Source organism: Notolabrus celidotus, chromosome 11, assembly GCF_009762535.1.
Source record: "Notolabrus celidotus isolate fNotCel1 chromosome 11, fNotCel1.pri, whole genome shotgun sequence".
Lineage (NCBI taxonomy): Eukaryota > Metazoa > Chordata > Actinopteri > Labriformes > Labridae > Notolabrus > Notolabrus celidotus.
In genome coordinates this window covers 21,028,877-21,043,808 of record NC_048282.1, presented here as the reverse complement: position 1 = coordinate 21,043,808, position 14,932 = coordinate 21,028,877, and the positions used below count along the sequence as shown (strand labels likewise).

General features: G+C 38.8%; 1 protein-coding gene across 1 annotated transcript; it reads right to left on the bottom strand.

The window, feature by feature from the left end:
• Positions 1 to 3,135: 3,135 nt before the first annotated feature.
• On the bottom strand, positions 3,136 to 11,149 carry LOC117820864 (glycerol-3-phosphate dehydrogenase [NAD(+)], cytoplasmic). Its single transcript, XM_034694778.1, has 8 exons — positions 11,015 to 11,149; positions 8,780 to 8,957; positions 7,741 to 7,881; positions 7,416 to 7,554; positions 6,911 to 7,023; positions 5,881 to 6,117; positions 4,299 to 4,405; positions 3,136 to 4,192 (listed from the first exon to the last, which is right to left on the bottom strand). The coding sequence occupies exons 1-8, from the start codon at positions 11,056 to 11,058 to the stop codon at positions 4,096 to 4,098; spliced, it is 1,056 nt and encodes a 351-aa protein (XP_034550669.1). The 5' UTR covers positions 11,059 to 11,149; the 3' UTR covers positions 3,136 to 4,095.
• Between the last annotated feature and the right edge of the window lie 3,783 nt (positions 11,150 to 14,932).

Below are 14,932 nucleotides of genomic sequence, written 5' to 3'. Positions count from 1 at the left end.
AGTTGGAGTGTCACGAGTAATGTTTTTTGATCGTGACCTGTTTTGAGCCTGTTTTTGAGTAGTTTTCAGTGGAAGAAAATGGAAACTGAATCAAGAGATCTGCCACTACACAAATAAAATGCAACCCAAAGTGCTTCACAGGGATTGAAAAACAAGAAACAAACAATGGCAAGACATATTAGGGGAAAATAATAATAATAATAATAATAAAAATTAAAATAAAATAGACTATTGCACACCATCAATACAATATGTGTAATTAAAATAAGGTAAAGCATCAAAATTAAAAATAAATAGTTAAAATAAATAGATTTAAAAGGGGTAAGGATAAGAGTTGAAAATAAAACTAAGGCTAAAAATACAATAAAACTGAGTAGATAAATAAAATAAATAAATGAATGAATAAATAAAAATAGAATAAGATAACAGTTAAAATTACTAAAATAATAAAGCAACATTTAAATCAATATAACAGTAAAAGGTAAGTAATAAAATTGTTAAACCCTAGATAATCATGCATCAGCTTGGCCTGCGCTTTTACAGATTATGAGGATATGTAAGATAATAACTGTGACAGCTGGTCATGGCTTTACTTCAACACTTCTCTCACTAACAGTAAACACGTGCAGGTGAGGAAGATGGGATGAGTGTGAAGCAGCCGGTGTCTCTGTAATGACAGCTTATTGGAAACGGCTCAACACAGTCACATATTCACATAAAATATGTAGATTTTAGTGATGATAGTAACGTGGATCTGTTAATATGTTGTTGTTCAATGAAATGAAATGTGTAAGAGGCATTAAAATATAATCTGACTTCAGTTCTCCCTCTCACCACCTGCGTCGCCAATTCCCCCTGCCTCTAAAATGAGCATACGCACGGGTCAGTTTGCTTACCGGTAGTCACATTTTACAGTCAAGTTTTTTTTTATAAATCTCAAAACAGGGCCTGAAACTGGCTTAAGCAACGTTTATAAATGAGACCCCAGGGCCTCCTGTGTTCCCCATGGTGCTTTAGACTTTGCTCAAAAGGGGGTAAGTAGCTCTTGCCTCACATTTGAAGTCGAACTTGGCCCACTGAACATCAGATGCTCTGAACACCAGTCCCTATCGGCTGACAGTTCAGCTGATTGCATCCACACATCCAATTGGCAAATAGCAAAATGGGCGTGCCTTAAGTCTCCCTACTCTTGCTGATTCCCCTTCAAGCCTTCACCCCAGCTGCTCCTTTTCTGCTGTGTCTCATTTTAACTGTGTCATATGTAAAGTCACTAGCGTCTGCTCTGTTCTGTGCCCCTGGGGGTCTTTGCTGCTGCCCTTCCTGCCTTGGCTTTCCATGTATACACATGAAAGTGATGGGAGGTGTGTTCTCCCTAACTCAGGCTTTGGCATTCCATGTGGGCACATGGAGGGCAGGGAGTTCATGAAACAGAGCCAAATTTCACTTATTGTATGCAAATAAATCTTTTGACGAGAGTGGTCTTGGCTGAAATGAGATTTTAGATTTTTAAAGTCACCCAAACAGTATTTTATGTATATTCTATAATAATTCATGTATGGGATTATTTGTTAACCTCTAAATGATCATCTATTCATGACCACAGAATGTAACCTCTCTTATATTAGTGTGGTCTGAAGGCCAAATTGACCTCGCCTTGAATGCTGGGGGTTTTATCATATTGTATGCAGCATTAAAACTATCTAGATCAGGGGTTCCCAAACTTTTCAGCCTGTGACCCCCAAAGTATAGGTGCCAAAGACTCGCGACCCCCACTGTTCCTCAAAGTGATTTAATGTGGCTTCATTTAGGTGGTCTGCAGAAAATTGGCCTACCTATATGAGCATGTGGGTATGTTTCCTGTGCCGTTATGAATTAACGTACTGCTACTGATGCTTTTGATAATTAACTTTTCACTAACCCTAAACTTAGGAGTCATCTGGCAACAAAGAAAGGCAGAAAACTCATTACGTTTTCTATTTTCATGATTTTATTTCAAGTTTAGCTACTATTTCTGTCGATATTTTTTACTATCATGGGTAAAATGTACTATTTTTAGATCTTTTAAGGATATATATATTCTGAAAGACATTTCACGACCCCCCATTTGTGTCTCGCGACCCCCCGGGGGGTCCCGACCCACCCTTTGGGAACCCCTTATCTAGGTAGTCGGGGTGCTGCTGGCCTAGCGGTCTAAGTGCCCCACATACAGAGGCTATAATCCTCGTTGCAGAGGTCGCCGGTTCGACTCCTGACCGATCCTGTTCGACCATTTACTGCATGTCTTCCCCCACTCTCAACTGTCCTATCCATAAAGTCAAAAATATAACTTTTAACTCTATCTTGCTTATCGGATTGAAAAAATTCTCTTACATGCAGGTTGAAAATTCCCCAAAGGCTTTCATCTGGGTTACAACACTTCAACTATCAGTACCATATTTTATTATTCACAATACTTAATTCCAACCCTTATGCAGTTAACCCTCATGTCCAATAGATGGGGGTATCGTCATACCATAGAGCACTACTATTAGGATATAAAGAGACATCGAAGTGCCAAAATCTTAATTCAAGATCAGAATGACTGCTCTGCATTTCATACTTGGAGTACAATATGAATGGTTTATTTTTGTTGTAGCAAGCAGTGCATCAGCATGAGGTTTCACCTTAAGAGAGGTAATATTAAAGACACCCTGTGGATTTTTTGTATCTGGTTTGTTGTTGAATGCATTTTCTTCATCTCTTCATCATGAAAACATTGTAAAATATGATCAAATCTGATTTAAGTATCTGTATCCAGCATTAACATCCAGTTTTACTAGCTAAAAGTCTTCTCCCCCTGTAGTGTTGGCATGCATTGATGTGTTACAGCCACCACTACAGGGGGAACTTCAAGGCTGCCCTAAGACAGATGTGACAGAAAATGAACAATGCCTCAATACCTCTTCAGTCGATATGAATATTTATAGAGATAAATGTCAAAATCACCTCCAATGCATCGGTCTGAAGAACGAAAAACAAATGAAGGAGCACACCATACCCCAAAGATTTTCTTTTAGGAACACTCCCTTCATTCTGCTTTGTAATCAAAATAAGAGGATTGCCTTTCTCACCACAAAAGATGAAAGTTATCCAAGCATTGATTGATGACTTTAATTTATTTATTCACAGACTTCAAACACACGTTAGCTATAACGTATTATGAGACAGGGTCAGGCAAGGTCACAATGACAAATGGCATAGTGGACGGATGTTTAGTAGTCAAGTCTTTGGTTTGACCCCCAAAAAATAACAAAACAAAAAGACAATGGCCAAGAGTTAGCAACCATGCATTCTAAGGCACTTGCATTTCTCGTGTTAAAAACAGTTGCTGTGCATTTTAAAGTTTGTTAATATACAGTACAAGACAGGAAATATCTTAGTGAATTATGTAAGACACTTATGATCATACAAAGACAACATAGGTGAGGTATTACTCTATGATTAAACAACTTTTGTCAATGGACAGGCATTAACTGGACGGCAACATAAATGTTAGATATCAATGCTATCCTCTACAGAAGGCTTTCAACAGGTCTTTGCCCTGAGAGGTTGGCCCTACAGAAATCTGAATGCATGATGTAGTGCCATAAAAACTTTAAAACTAAACAGCAGTTCAGCTTAGAATAAAATAGATGTCAATCATTTCAGAGATTTATCAAAGTTTGGATTTCTGTTGTGTTTCAGTTTGGTCTGCTTATGTAGAAAGAAACACCATGCATTCTGATTTCAATGAAAACAAAAAAGTCAAGGCAAAAACATCTTTCTACCATCACAGGATGAAAGAAACATCTCCCAACGGGTATCCTTCAAGTTTCAATTGATGTCAGGAAAGGAAAGAAAGCACTTAAATGATGTCAGAAACTGAATGTTAGAGGACAAAGGTTAACTAGAGTTTAAACACAAATGTTATGCAACCTGTCCACTCAGTGACTTCAGCCTTTCAGTTTGCATCACAGCTGTGGAGTGACGGGTCATCCCGATCTATTTCTGGCAGGTAACAGGTGAATAATGGTTATTTGTTCTTCATTTAGAAGGCACATGGTCTGTGTGCAGGAGTTACATGTGTTCCGGATGATTCTGCAAACAGCTTATGAACTCTGTGACAGGATGGCCCTGATAGCAGATCTGATACACGGCATTGAACAGTGGGAACCTGGAGGCAGAGGAGGTATTGTTCAGAGAGAAACAATGCTCGGTTTGATGTTTTTCCAAACAGTGCACAAGGAAAGAGTGTGTTGTCGTGTCACTGCTTTACTTACTTGTCAATTAGGTTTTTGTGCTTGAGGATGAGATAGACCTCAGCTGCTGTTGCTGGTCCCTGCAGCTTCTGACCGTTCAGCATCTCTTTCTCTAGCTCTTCAATGGACTGAGGAAGAGAGGACATGTAGCATGAAGAATTATGAACTCTTGTAAAATGGCAAAAGAGAAACGATGCCCCACTGAATATACAAGCTCCCACTACTGACATTGTCCAAACTATGTTAAGTCAAGTAAGGGCTTTAATAAGTTGCAACCCTCACCGAGGGAGGTAGCTTTTTGGTGGATAAGCAAATAACAAAAGGACTGGCCTCGTTCAGGAAACTTTGTTGAAGAGAGTTGCACAGACAAAGGATGAACCTTAAAATCTGGTGTGGATTTTGATCAGATCTCAACTGAAGATTCCACTTGCATCAAAGAAACCAATCTGACCATTATGTTTCTGTTTGATGTGAAGTCAGTGACTTGGTGTGACTACACATCTAACAAAAACAGCAAACTTTTTTTTTAAAGTTAGATTTTTGGGCTTTTTGCCTTCATTTGATAGGACAGCTGAAGAGAGACAGGAAATAGAGAGAGCGGGGGAAGACATTCAGGAGATGGTCGCAGCCAGGAATCAAACCAGCCACCCCTGCAACGAGGACTGTAGCCTCTGTATGTGGGGCGCTTAGACCGCTAGACCAGCTCCCCCAAAAACAGCAAACTTAAATGTCTTTGTGGAAACAGTTAAAAAACTTTTTATTTTTAGTAGTTATTTCAGAATTGATAAATATGACAATTTAATGACAATTGCAAGCTTACATTACCAATCCCTCAAACACTTACACTACATTAGATTTAATAATTATAGATCTTATTTTTTTATTATTATACTTGCGGACCTTCTCTCTCAATCTGTGCTGTCGCTATAGTATTTCCAAATCAAAAGCAGAGCTGAAGTTTATTTAATATCCTTACATTGAAATATATTCATTATTATTGGTTTGGGTTTTTGGTGGTTGGAGCTTGCTTTTCTTCTTTTTAAATACATCTCGAAAATATCTTCTAAACCCTTGGTTATAATCATCTATGGTTTATAGTTTATTTTCTGAAGCTTTTATTTTGAAGGATTAATAAGAGCCCTGTTTAGAACCTCACTAATAACGGCACGAGGCATACAAGTTTTATTCTTATTTTGTCATTGTGCTCATAATTGTAGAGTCTTTTAATAGTTATACTGAATCAGAAAGTTGGTGTGCATAAGCTAGCAAGACTGCTATTTTAGTCTATATCAGTGTTTGAGCAAAGTGGGTTGGGGCTACAATTCTTAGTTGTTTTTTCTTTTACCTTTAAATTGTGGAGCTTGTTGTTAAAAATGGTGACAGTTATTATAGTATATCATTTCAAACACAACTCTTAAGATATGTGATATTCAAATGGCTGTCTTGTTATTTATTTTCTTTCTTTTATGTTATGGGTAGTAGCTCTTTTTAGCCCCCCTCATCAACTTTGGTGCACTGATGAGTTTCTTGAGACACAAGTATCTAAGATATTAATTTCTCCACCCCACAATTTAAAGAAGTATTTGATAATCCAAGCCCTCACCTTTCCCGTCTTCACAAAAGCTTCTGCTACTTTGCGGTTGCGTCCACCGTAGCAGGTTGTAATGAGGTCAGCCACGCCACAGCTCTCCAGGAATGTTGCAGAAGACACAGGCCCGGCTGTGCAGAAAATGCGGGCAAAGGCGATCATCTCCATCAGGCCCAGCCTGATCACTGCTGCCTTGGTGTTGTCCCCAAAGCCCAGACCGTCACAGAAACCTGCCCCAACTGCAACAATGTTCTGGAGACGGGAGGAGGGGAAAATGTGAGCAAAGACTGCAGACACAAGAAGGTACCTAGATATAAGGACGGTTACTGAGCGATAGCAAAAGCATTCAAAGTCTGCATAATGAACTAATGATGTAACTCCCAGGCTTCACCTTTTAATGAACCACTAAGCATTAATCACAGCTCCCCCCTTAAATCATTGAAGAGGTTATACTAACCGCTAGTTTAATTTGACACTGTACCAACATTAAACTCAACAAGAGACACTTCATTAATCATGTAAACCAGAGAAAAGCAGCAAAACATCATGTTAGGAGTTTGATTTAACAAAATAAATGTTTTATCATACATGTCATATGAGGCAGATATCTGTCTAACATGAGTCTGGTTTTCCCCAAGGTTTCTGCCTGTGTATAGGATGTTTTTCTTGCCACTGCTGCAAAGTGCTCTGCTCATGGTAGATTAAGATGAGATCAGACTGAGTCTTGCCTGTAAGACAGAAGTGGCTCTTATCCTGGCTTGATGTTGGGCCATTGTTAATAATATAACAGAGTACGGTCAGGACCTTCCCCTTTGCTAGAGTGCCCTGAGATAACACTTGATGTGAATTGGCGTTATATAAACAAAGATTTATTGACTGATTTTGGTATGGCACAAATCCAAAGTGCATTATTAGTGCACTTTGTGTAGTGGCGGTTTCACCTACAGGCTGTCATAATTTCTCAGACTTGATTACCCCCTCTTTTTGAACCAAACATGAATCATACATCTGTAGCATAAAGCTATGTTTTGCATTCAAAGCTCACCTTTAAGGCTCCACAGATTTCCACTACATCGTACTCTTCTACTACAGTTACTCTAAAGTTGTTGGTCTGCATGAGTTCCTTTAGAAGAGCCCCGTGGTTTTTATTCTTACATCCTGGAAATGGAAAAAAAAAAAAGAACTAGATTTTTTTTTGTGTCTTGAATAAAATCATTTTTTACCTTCTACAGCACAGCTCTCATGCTCCAAAGCCTTAAACAAGTTAACAGCACTGATCCTGCAAATTGTAATCCTTTCAAACACAGGTTAGTGTTCCTGCAGAGCAATAAAACTAAATCCTGTGAAGCATGTTGTTAACATCAAGCAAATGTCAAAGTGAAGCAGCCCACTCTGTCATTTACACAGCAACCAAAGATTAAACTTTCACCCTCATGCTGACAGCACAGAAAGCTGGAGGGTACAAACTAAAACAACAACCATACTTTCTGCATCAAGGCCTTAAAGAAACAAAAAAAGAAAAACAACATACATCCCTCGATCAGACTTACCAATGGTGGTCTCACAAAACTTCTCGTCAGCAACCTCATTGGCAATGTTGGCCCCCATCAGCACACTCATGGTGATACCGAGTTTCTCCTGGATCACATCTGAGATAAGTTTCAGTCCATCTGGCCCCTCATCCACTCCCTGGAGGACACACACACGCACGCACACGCACACACACGCACACACACGCACACACACGCACACACACGCACACACACGCACACACACATACGCACGTTTACATTGGGCTGTAGCAAGCTGGAGAGACCAGAGACAATGAATATTTCAGATGATCACAACAAAGTGACAAAAAGAGCAAAGTCAAACCTTGATAAGAGATATTCCGATGGCGTCACTCTTTATCTTGCCCTTAATGGTGTCGCACACTCTTGCAACAAACTGGTGTGGAATCACAAACACTAGAATGTCTGCATCACTGGAGGCCTCAACCAGGTCTGGGACAGCCAGCTGTGGAGGTTGAGGATGATGAGGGAGATACAACGAAATTTAGAGCTGATTCAATGACATTCATGAAGACTGATATGACCGTGGTTATATTAGAAGAAAAAATAAACGACTGCTGAAGGTAGGGTTGCAAAGGGGTGGAAAGTTTCCGGTAAATTTCCATGGGAAGTTAAGCTGGGGGATTTTGGAAATATTCCAAATTATGGGAATTTAGGGTAATTTAATGGAAAGGTATCATATCCATGCATACATATTTGTTATTTCAGTCAATTATTTAATTGAAGAACAAAAACATGAATGTTGAGTTAAATATTACTCATCCCCCTGACCTAACCCATTCAAAATGTTATATGAAAAGAGCCCCTCTCCCTCCAAAAAAAGTCCCATTCAACATGCAAATAAAAAAGCATCTTCCCTCAAGCTTCTCAAGCCTAGCCTCTGCAGGATTCTAGAAATCATCTGTGCATGTGATGGAGGAATGCACAGTGCATGTAGGGGGCATGGTCTCAATAGCCCTGCAGTAAGCAGTGTGCTATGTGCATGTGATTGAGGAATAGCATAGATTTCAATTGTACTTACATGAAATCTGGTTGTTTTAGTCAGGATTATGCTAAAATATATTTTCCCCAACTATATTTAAGTTCCCTATTAAGAGCCAACCTTTAAATTTAGTAAATTTCTGGTTTAATCCTGTTAATTCCCATGTAAAGTTTCCAACTTTGAAAATTCCTGGAATTTTGCAACCCTAGCTGAGGGGCAATTCTAATCAAGAACAGATGCATGAAAAAGTACTTCAAGTCTGTTCACCCCTGCAGGAAATACCTTGAGCATCAAAAGACATCTCCTCAGCTGGAGAGTCACTTTATTACTGTTAAGTGTTGAGAAACAAACAGTGTCTCACCACATTGGTTGGTAGTTTGTGCCCAGGGAGGTACTTCACATTTTCATGGTCAGTGTTGATTATTTCAGTCAGTTTGCGCCCGTTCACCGTCTCCTCAAACACCCACATTTTGACAGTGCTGTCAAACGTTGACTTTTGAACAGCATTGGCACCAACTATCTTGGCAATGGCAGAACCCCTGTATAAAAAAAGTTACAGGTAACCGTTTAGTTTACACAAGAAAATGGCCATATTGTCACGGCGACAGCTGTGTCAATGTAAACCTTACGAGAATGCAGTCAGTGCTGCCCAGCTATCACAATCACATGACTGCTGGTGTGATTACTAAACATGGCAAATCATGTGTTTTCTGCCAGATCACTCCAATGTTTCTGCTCTTTGATCCTCAGCTGGCAGGCTGCACTCAAGATAAGATGTAATGAGCTGCCATGTACTCTTGATTATAATGATATGGAGACACATATGGAGACACACTGCCCCAACTTCCACTGAAGATTCAGCTGAGTGAGCTCACTCAACTGTATTGTTCCGTTGGGGCAGTGTTTTTCAACCTTCTTTGAGCCAAGGCACATTTCTTACATTAAGAAAGTCTAGAGTCACAACACCAACCAAAAGTGTTACCAAATTACACATTTGGTCTCTCAATTCATGAATCTATTTAGCTGAGAGAGAGAGACTTTGGCCACTTCTTTAACTGTGTCAGAGCGCTCGCAGACACCGTTGTAGTTTTTCTCATAAAAGTTGCCTTTTTAACAACCCATATTACACTTTTCAGCCAGGTTAGAATTTATCCAGGGCCCTGTCAGAGTTTTAATTTGTCCTTTTTCAAATATTTATCCATCGCTGTTGTACACCTACATCTTGTCACATACACCTCTTGCACGCATCATATATTCTGTTGTCTTAAATTAACAAGGTCATAAATGTGCCTTATTGCCACCCAGTGGGTGGGTAGCGCAGGTCAGAACATTGATAAGTATTTAATTACTCTGCCAGTCACCACACTGCAGGCACAGACACACTACATGGCAAATTATTTGAATTGTATGAATAATATTTTTTGGAGTAATTCAGTGAAATTTGATAATGTCCCATGGCACAAAACATAAAACAGACAAATAATCTAAGTGTATGCCTTTGCTGCTTTTGTTAATCATCTACCGGGTTAGAAAAGAGAGTTCAGCAACTGCAGCTTCATGAGCATGAAGACTTTCTGCTTATTTGAAGTGAAGAGTTGTTTTAGGTTGTTTTGAAGACCTCTGCACATCTAGGCAGTCCAAAAGTCTGATGGATTTAATCTATAATACTTTGTTGCTAGTTAAAAGGTATTTTATTGAAGTAGTAGGAGTAGTAGTAGAGTGATTTCTCTCCTGCAACAGCTGCAATCCTTGAGAAAATTCCACGCCAAACTCTGCTCAGAACTTTGCAGATTTTTGTTCACACACTCAAGTGTTAAGTTAAAAAAGATTCATCATGATTTTGAATGATTGTTCTGAAACCTGTCGATAAACAATGCGATTCGGCAATAAAACAAAGCTCAAAGCACCAAAGACCGTCTTGGATTTCTTTACAACAGCCTCGACGTGAAGCCATTACTCCAAAGAGACAAAGTGGTTTTCAAGTGTGAAATGAATTCAATTGGCCAATAAAGGATCATACATGTACGCCGAATTCACTGAGGGACTTCAGAGATCCATGCTGTGTTTGAAATTAGGTGTTACCTCGCTGAGATTTTCATGCAAACACAATTACCTCAATAAGTGATCAAGTTATGAACGGAATTCAGTGCTTAGTTTCGACGCGTGAAAAGCGGCTTTCATTTGCAAAATCTTAAAGACATTGTAGATTGGTGATAATGTAACTTGTATTTCTACTTCAGAGGTAAGTGAGGCAACATGTTGCAGTGAGGCTAACATGATCACAAATCCCAAAGAGTCGTGACTGACATGTGTCCAGGTTTCCGTATATTCCTCAGCCAGTTTCCTAGCAGCGCGATGGGACTCTAATTAGGCTGTAAATGGATGTATAGTAGCAGGTGATTGTATAAAAACATGTGATTCAGTCTCAGTGTTACAAAGGGGAAAATCAGCTTGTTAATATTAGCTGGCTGCTGGCTAGCAAAGAGACACCGGTTTGGTTTGGACGCGTAATCTTAAACACACACACACACAGATGAAAACGTGCCCTCGAGTTAAAACTCACTTTACAGCTCAATATATAAACACGTCAACTTGCCAATTTCCAGAGCCAATGATGCAGACTTTCTTGGGAGCTGCCATTGTGAAGAAGTAAGCCGATGAGTGGAGGTGGACCGACACTGACTGACTGCCGCTGAGGACCTGCAGTACGGTTACGCAACACACACCAAGCTGCTGCTCTCCCGTTTTATTGGCCTGTCCGAGGGGGAGACTTCAGCCCGCCCATTAAAGCGAGCACAGACGGGTCACTCATTCATTCAGCTGACATGAGGTTAGTAGGCTCAAAGTAAGTACGACAGAAGTGAATGCTCATGTGAACTCCTCTGACTTACATTGATTTACATTTTATGATGTAAACATCGGCGTTAGTTCAGTGTGAAAAGCGGTGATAAGGCAGGTTTATCAGTCAATCAATCAATCAGACTTTATTTATAAAGCGCTTTTCATACATTGACATTGTAACACAAAGTGCTGGACACAGAGCGGAGCCAGACAGTTTTGACTTGGGTGACCAAACTGTTGAAGGGGTGGCCAGGCTGGAAAAAACATTAGGGGCTGACCCCAAACCTAGGAGGGTTACTTCCAATAATCACATCAACTTTAACTTCTTTTATAAAATGATTTGAAAAATGTTACATTTTTATAGATTTATAACATTAACATTAAAAAACGGTACAGAGTATCAACATTTAAATCTGCTGAACTGAACTCTTTACGGACTCAAAATGGAGATGATTGTCCAAAGTCAAAGCATCAACAAAAATAATATTCAAATGCAAAGAAACTACTGTCTCTGCAGCTTGTTGAAACACAACAACACAATAACTGATTTCAATATAAGTAATGCCTCTGAAATGGCAAATAAAAGCAAATCTGATAAATAAGAAGGGCCAAGACCATTAAGAGATTTAAAAACCAATAAAATAATCTTAAAATCTATTCTAAAAGATTATGTAGAAAGTTTATGTAGAAAGCACAATTCATACATAGAGATATTCAAAGTTTACACAGTTTAACCCTCCTGTCATGTTCGTTTCTCAGGGACAGCAATAATGCACTGGAAAAAATGCCCCTCCAAAAACAAGGAAACAAAACATTTTACTTTTACCTTGAAATAAGTAAAAAAAATCCAATAGAACAAGTGAAAATTTGCTTGGTAAGATTTCTTAAAATAAGACGTAATATTTATAAAACTGTGATCTTAAAATTAGCAGGGAAAACTTATTTTAAGCAATATTTTGCAGTCTTTCAATACTAAAAATATATTCACTCTGATAATCAATCTAAATGTAGAATTTAACACTGCAAAAAAGGGTTATTTTTACATTGTGGCTGCTTCAACAAAAGTAAATGATCGTTTACTTCTTACACTACACTCTTTGACTGTTTGTACAGTCAGCATTCATCCCTTGAACTTAATCTGCACTGCTTTCTTTTACTTTTACTTTTGCTGCTTGGAAGTTGAAACCACAACATCTTTAAAAAAGTCATAAAACGCTGACTGAAGAGACAGGTCTTTAGTTTCAAGTCTCCTACTTTCAGCAGGTCCTAAAGGCCATGAGGGGCAGTACCAGTGATCTTACAGCACAGCTTGGAAGTTTCCCAGTTTGTCGCAGTTTTAAGCTTAAAACTGTGACATTTGATAAGGTAGTTTAAAAAAAAATTTGTCAAGTAAAGTTGGCCCAAAGTTGCTGAGACTTTGTATTTCACTTTCAAAATCATAAAACCGTCTAAGAAGTTAAGCAGAACTTTACAGGGATGTTTGTGTAATAACTATATTTATAAAAGAGTGTTTCAGCATTGCCCTTCCTTTCTACGGTTCTCCACATTACAAGTTTAATCTCCATTTTCTACTCATTAGGTTTACTCATTGATTGGACAATTGTTATCAGTTATGCAGGTAATGAGAGTATATGGTTAGATAGAATACCGTTTAGTCTTATCTGCGTGTCAGTTGTTTAGAGCAAGTAAAAGAAAGCACAAGGGTCTCAAAATGTTTGCTTGAGGAACACCAAAAAATAACTTAATGTTTGTTCCAAAATGTTATCTAAACTGAAAAACAAATACTGCAAGGTTAAGTTCACAAAGACCCAACCAAACCCGGCACTCAAACCTCACAGACCTAGGAAGCCATTACCAAAGTTCAAGGTTCAAGGTAAAGTCTTCCTGTCATTATGTAATTCATGATTGAACAGTAACAAGCTGTTAAAAAAGGAAGCTACATTACATCCACATTAAAGATACAGTGTTATGTGAAAAACAGTGCAAAAACCTTGAAGGGCATTTATAGGAGAGGAACTGTAAATAAAATGTTGGAATAGTTTGCATATGGAGCCAAACATAATAGAATATTTCAGTTCAATATTCATGGAAATGTAGAGAGTGAGCAGTCTAGAGAATATATTACGTGCAGATTTGAGGTTTATAAGAAGAGCATATTTGGATCAGCTGTAGTTAAAGAGTCTTGCAGGTAGGAAGTTGCTGCTTTGTAGTCTGGTGGTAAAACAGCAGATACTCCTGCATCACACACTAAATAGCAGCAGAGTGAAAAGGCTGTGGCTGGAGTGGGTAATGTCTTTTAGTATCCTTTGGGCTCTACACAGGCAGAACCAATTAATCTGATTGTTCACGGTAGGCTGCAGTTTTTAGTGCTTTCTGCAGGGCCCTGAAATCTTAGGTTGATCACATCTCAGGACATGTTGTAATGTTTCAATCCATGTTGGACTTCAGAATCAGAATCAGAATCAGAAATACTTGATTTATCCTGGGGGTGAAATTCAGTCATTAAAGTTGCTCCTATACACAATAAGTAAGAATATCAAATAATAATAATAATAATAGAAGAAGTAATTAATAAGATATAAATACAATACAATGAAAATAATGATAATAAAAGTAACAGAGCGTAACAATAAGCTATTTAGAAAATACATGGTTGAAGTCCCCGGAGATCAGGAAGAGGGCACTCTGGTGGTCTGTCTGGAGTCTGGCTGTGGTAGCGTTGAGAATGTTGGACACTGTTGTCAGGTTGGCAGAGGGGGGATGTAAACAGCTACCAGTATGACGTGTTGGACTTCTTCTTGTTTTTCCAGAAAATCATCTATCAGCTCTCTTGTTTTGTTAATGTTCACTGGTAGCTTGTTCTCTGTGCACAAGTCAGTTGATTTCTTTCCCAGGAGAGGTTCTTACCAAACCAGCTAATGATGTTTGTTGCATCCAGAATCTTCTGTGTCAAGGGGGAAGAGATAGGAGGCCAAGTTTACAGCTCTTTGGAGGCTCCAGCAGTTAGCAGTAAAATTAAGGAGGCGTGATTGCCAACTAAAACTGACTGGACTTTATTTCTTAGGAAATCATTTAATCCAAAAGTTAATTTTGGCTATTTTAAAGAGATGTTGAGGCAGCAGTGTCAACATACTGCAGGTTGATAATGTTATTCTACCCTCTATAGCAGGGGTTCCCAAAGTGTGGGTCGGGACCCCCTGGGGGGTTGCAAAACAGAAATGGGGGGTTTTGATGTCTTCCAGAATGTTTTTTTTTTTTTAAAGTTATCTAAAAATAGTACATTTTACCCATTATAGTAAAAAATATAGACAAGAATAGTAACTAAACTTGAATTAAAACCTTAAAAATAGAAATGTAATGAGTTTTCTGCCTTTCTTTGTTGCCAGATGACTCCAAAGTTTAAGGTTAGTGAACAGTTGATTATCAAAAGCATTAGTAGCAGTAGGTTAATTCATAACGGCACAGGAGTCACCGCCACATGCTCATATAGATAGGCAAATTTTCTGCAGACCAGCTAAATGAAGCCACATTAAATCACTTGGAGGGACATTGGGGGTCGCAAGTCTTTGGCACCAATATTTTGGGGGTCGAGGGCTGAAAAGTTTGGGAACCCCTGAGATATAGAGATCTATGTGTAAGGAACCCCTCTGTCTGATGCCTCAAATAAGATGAA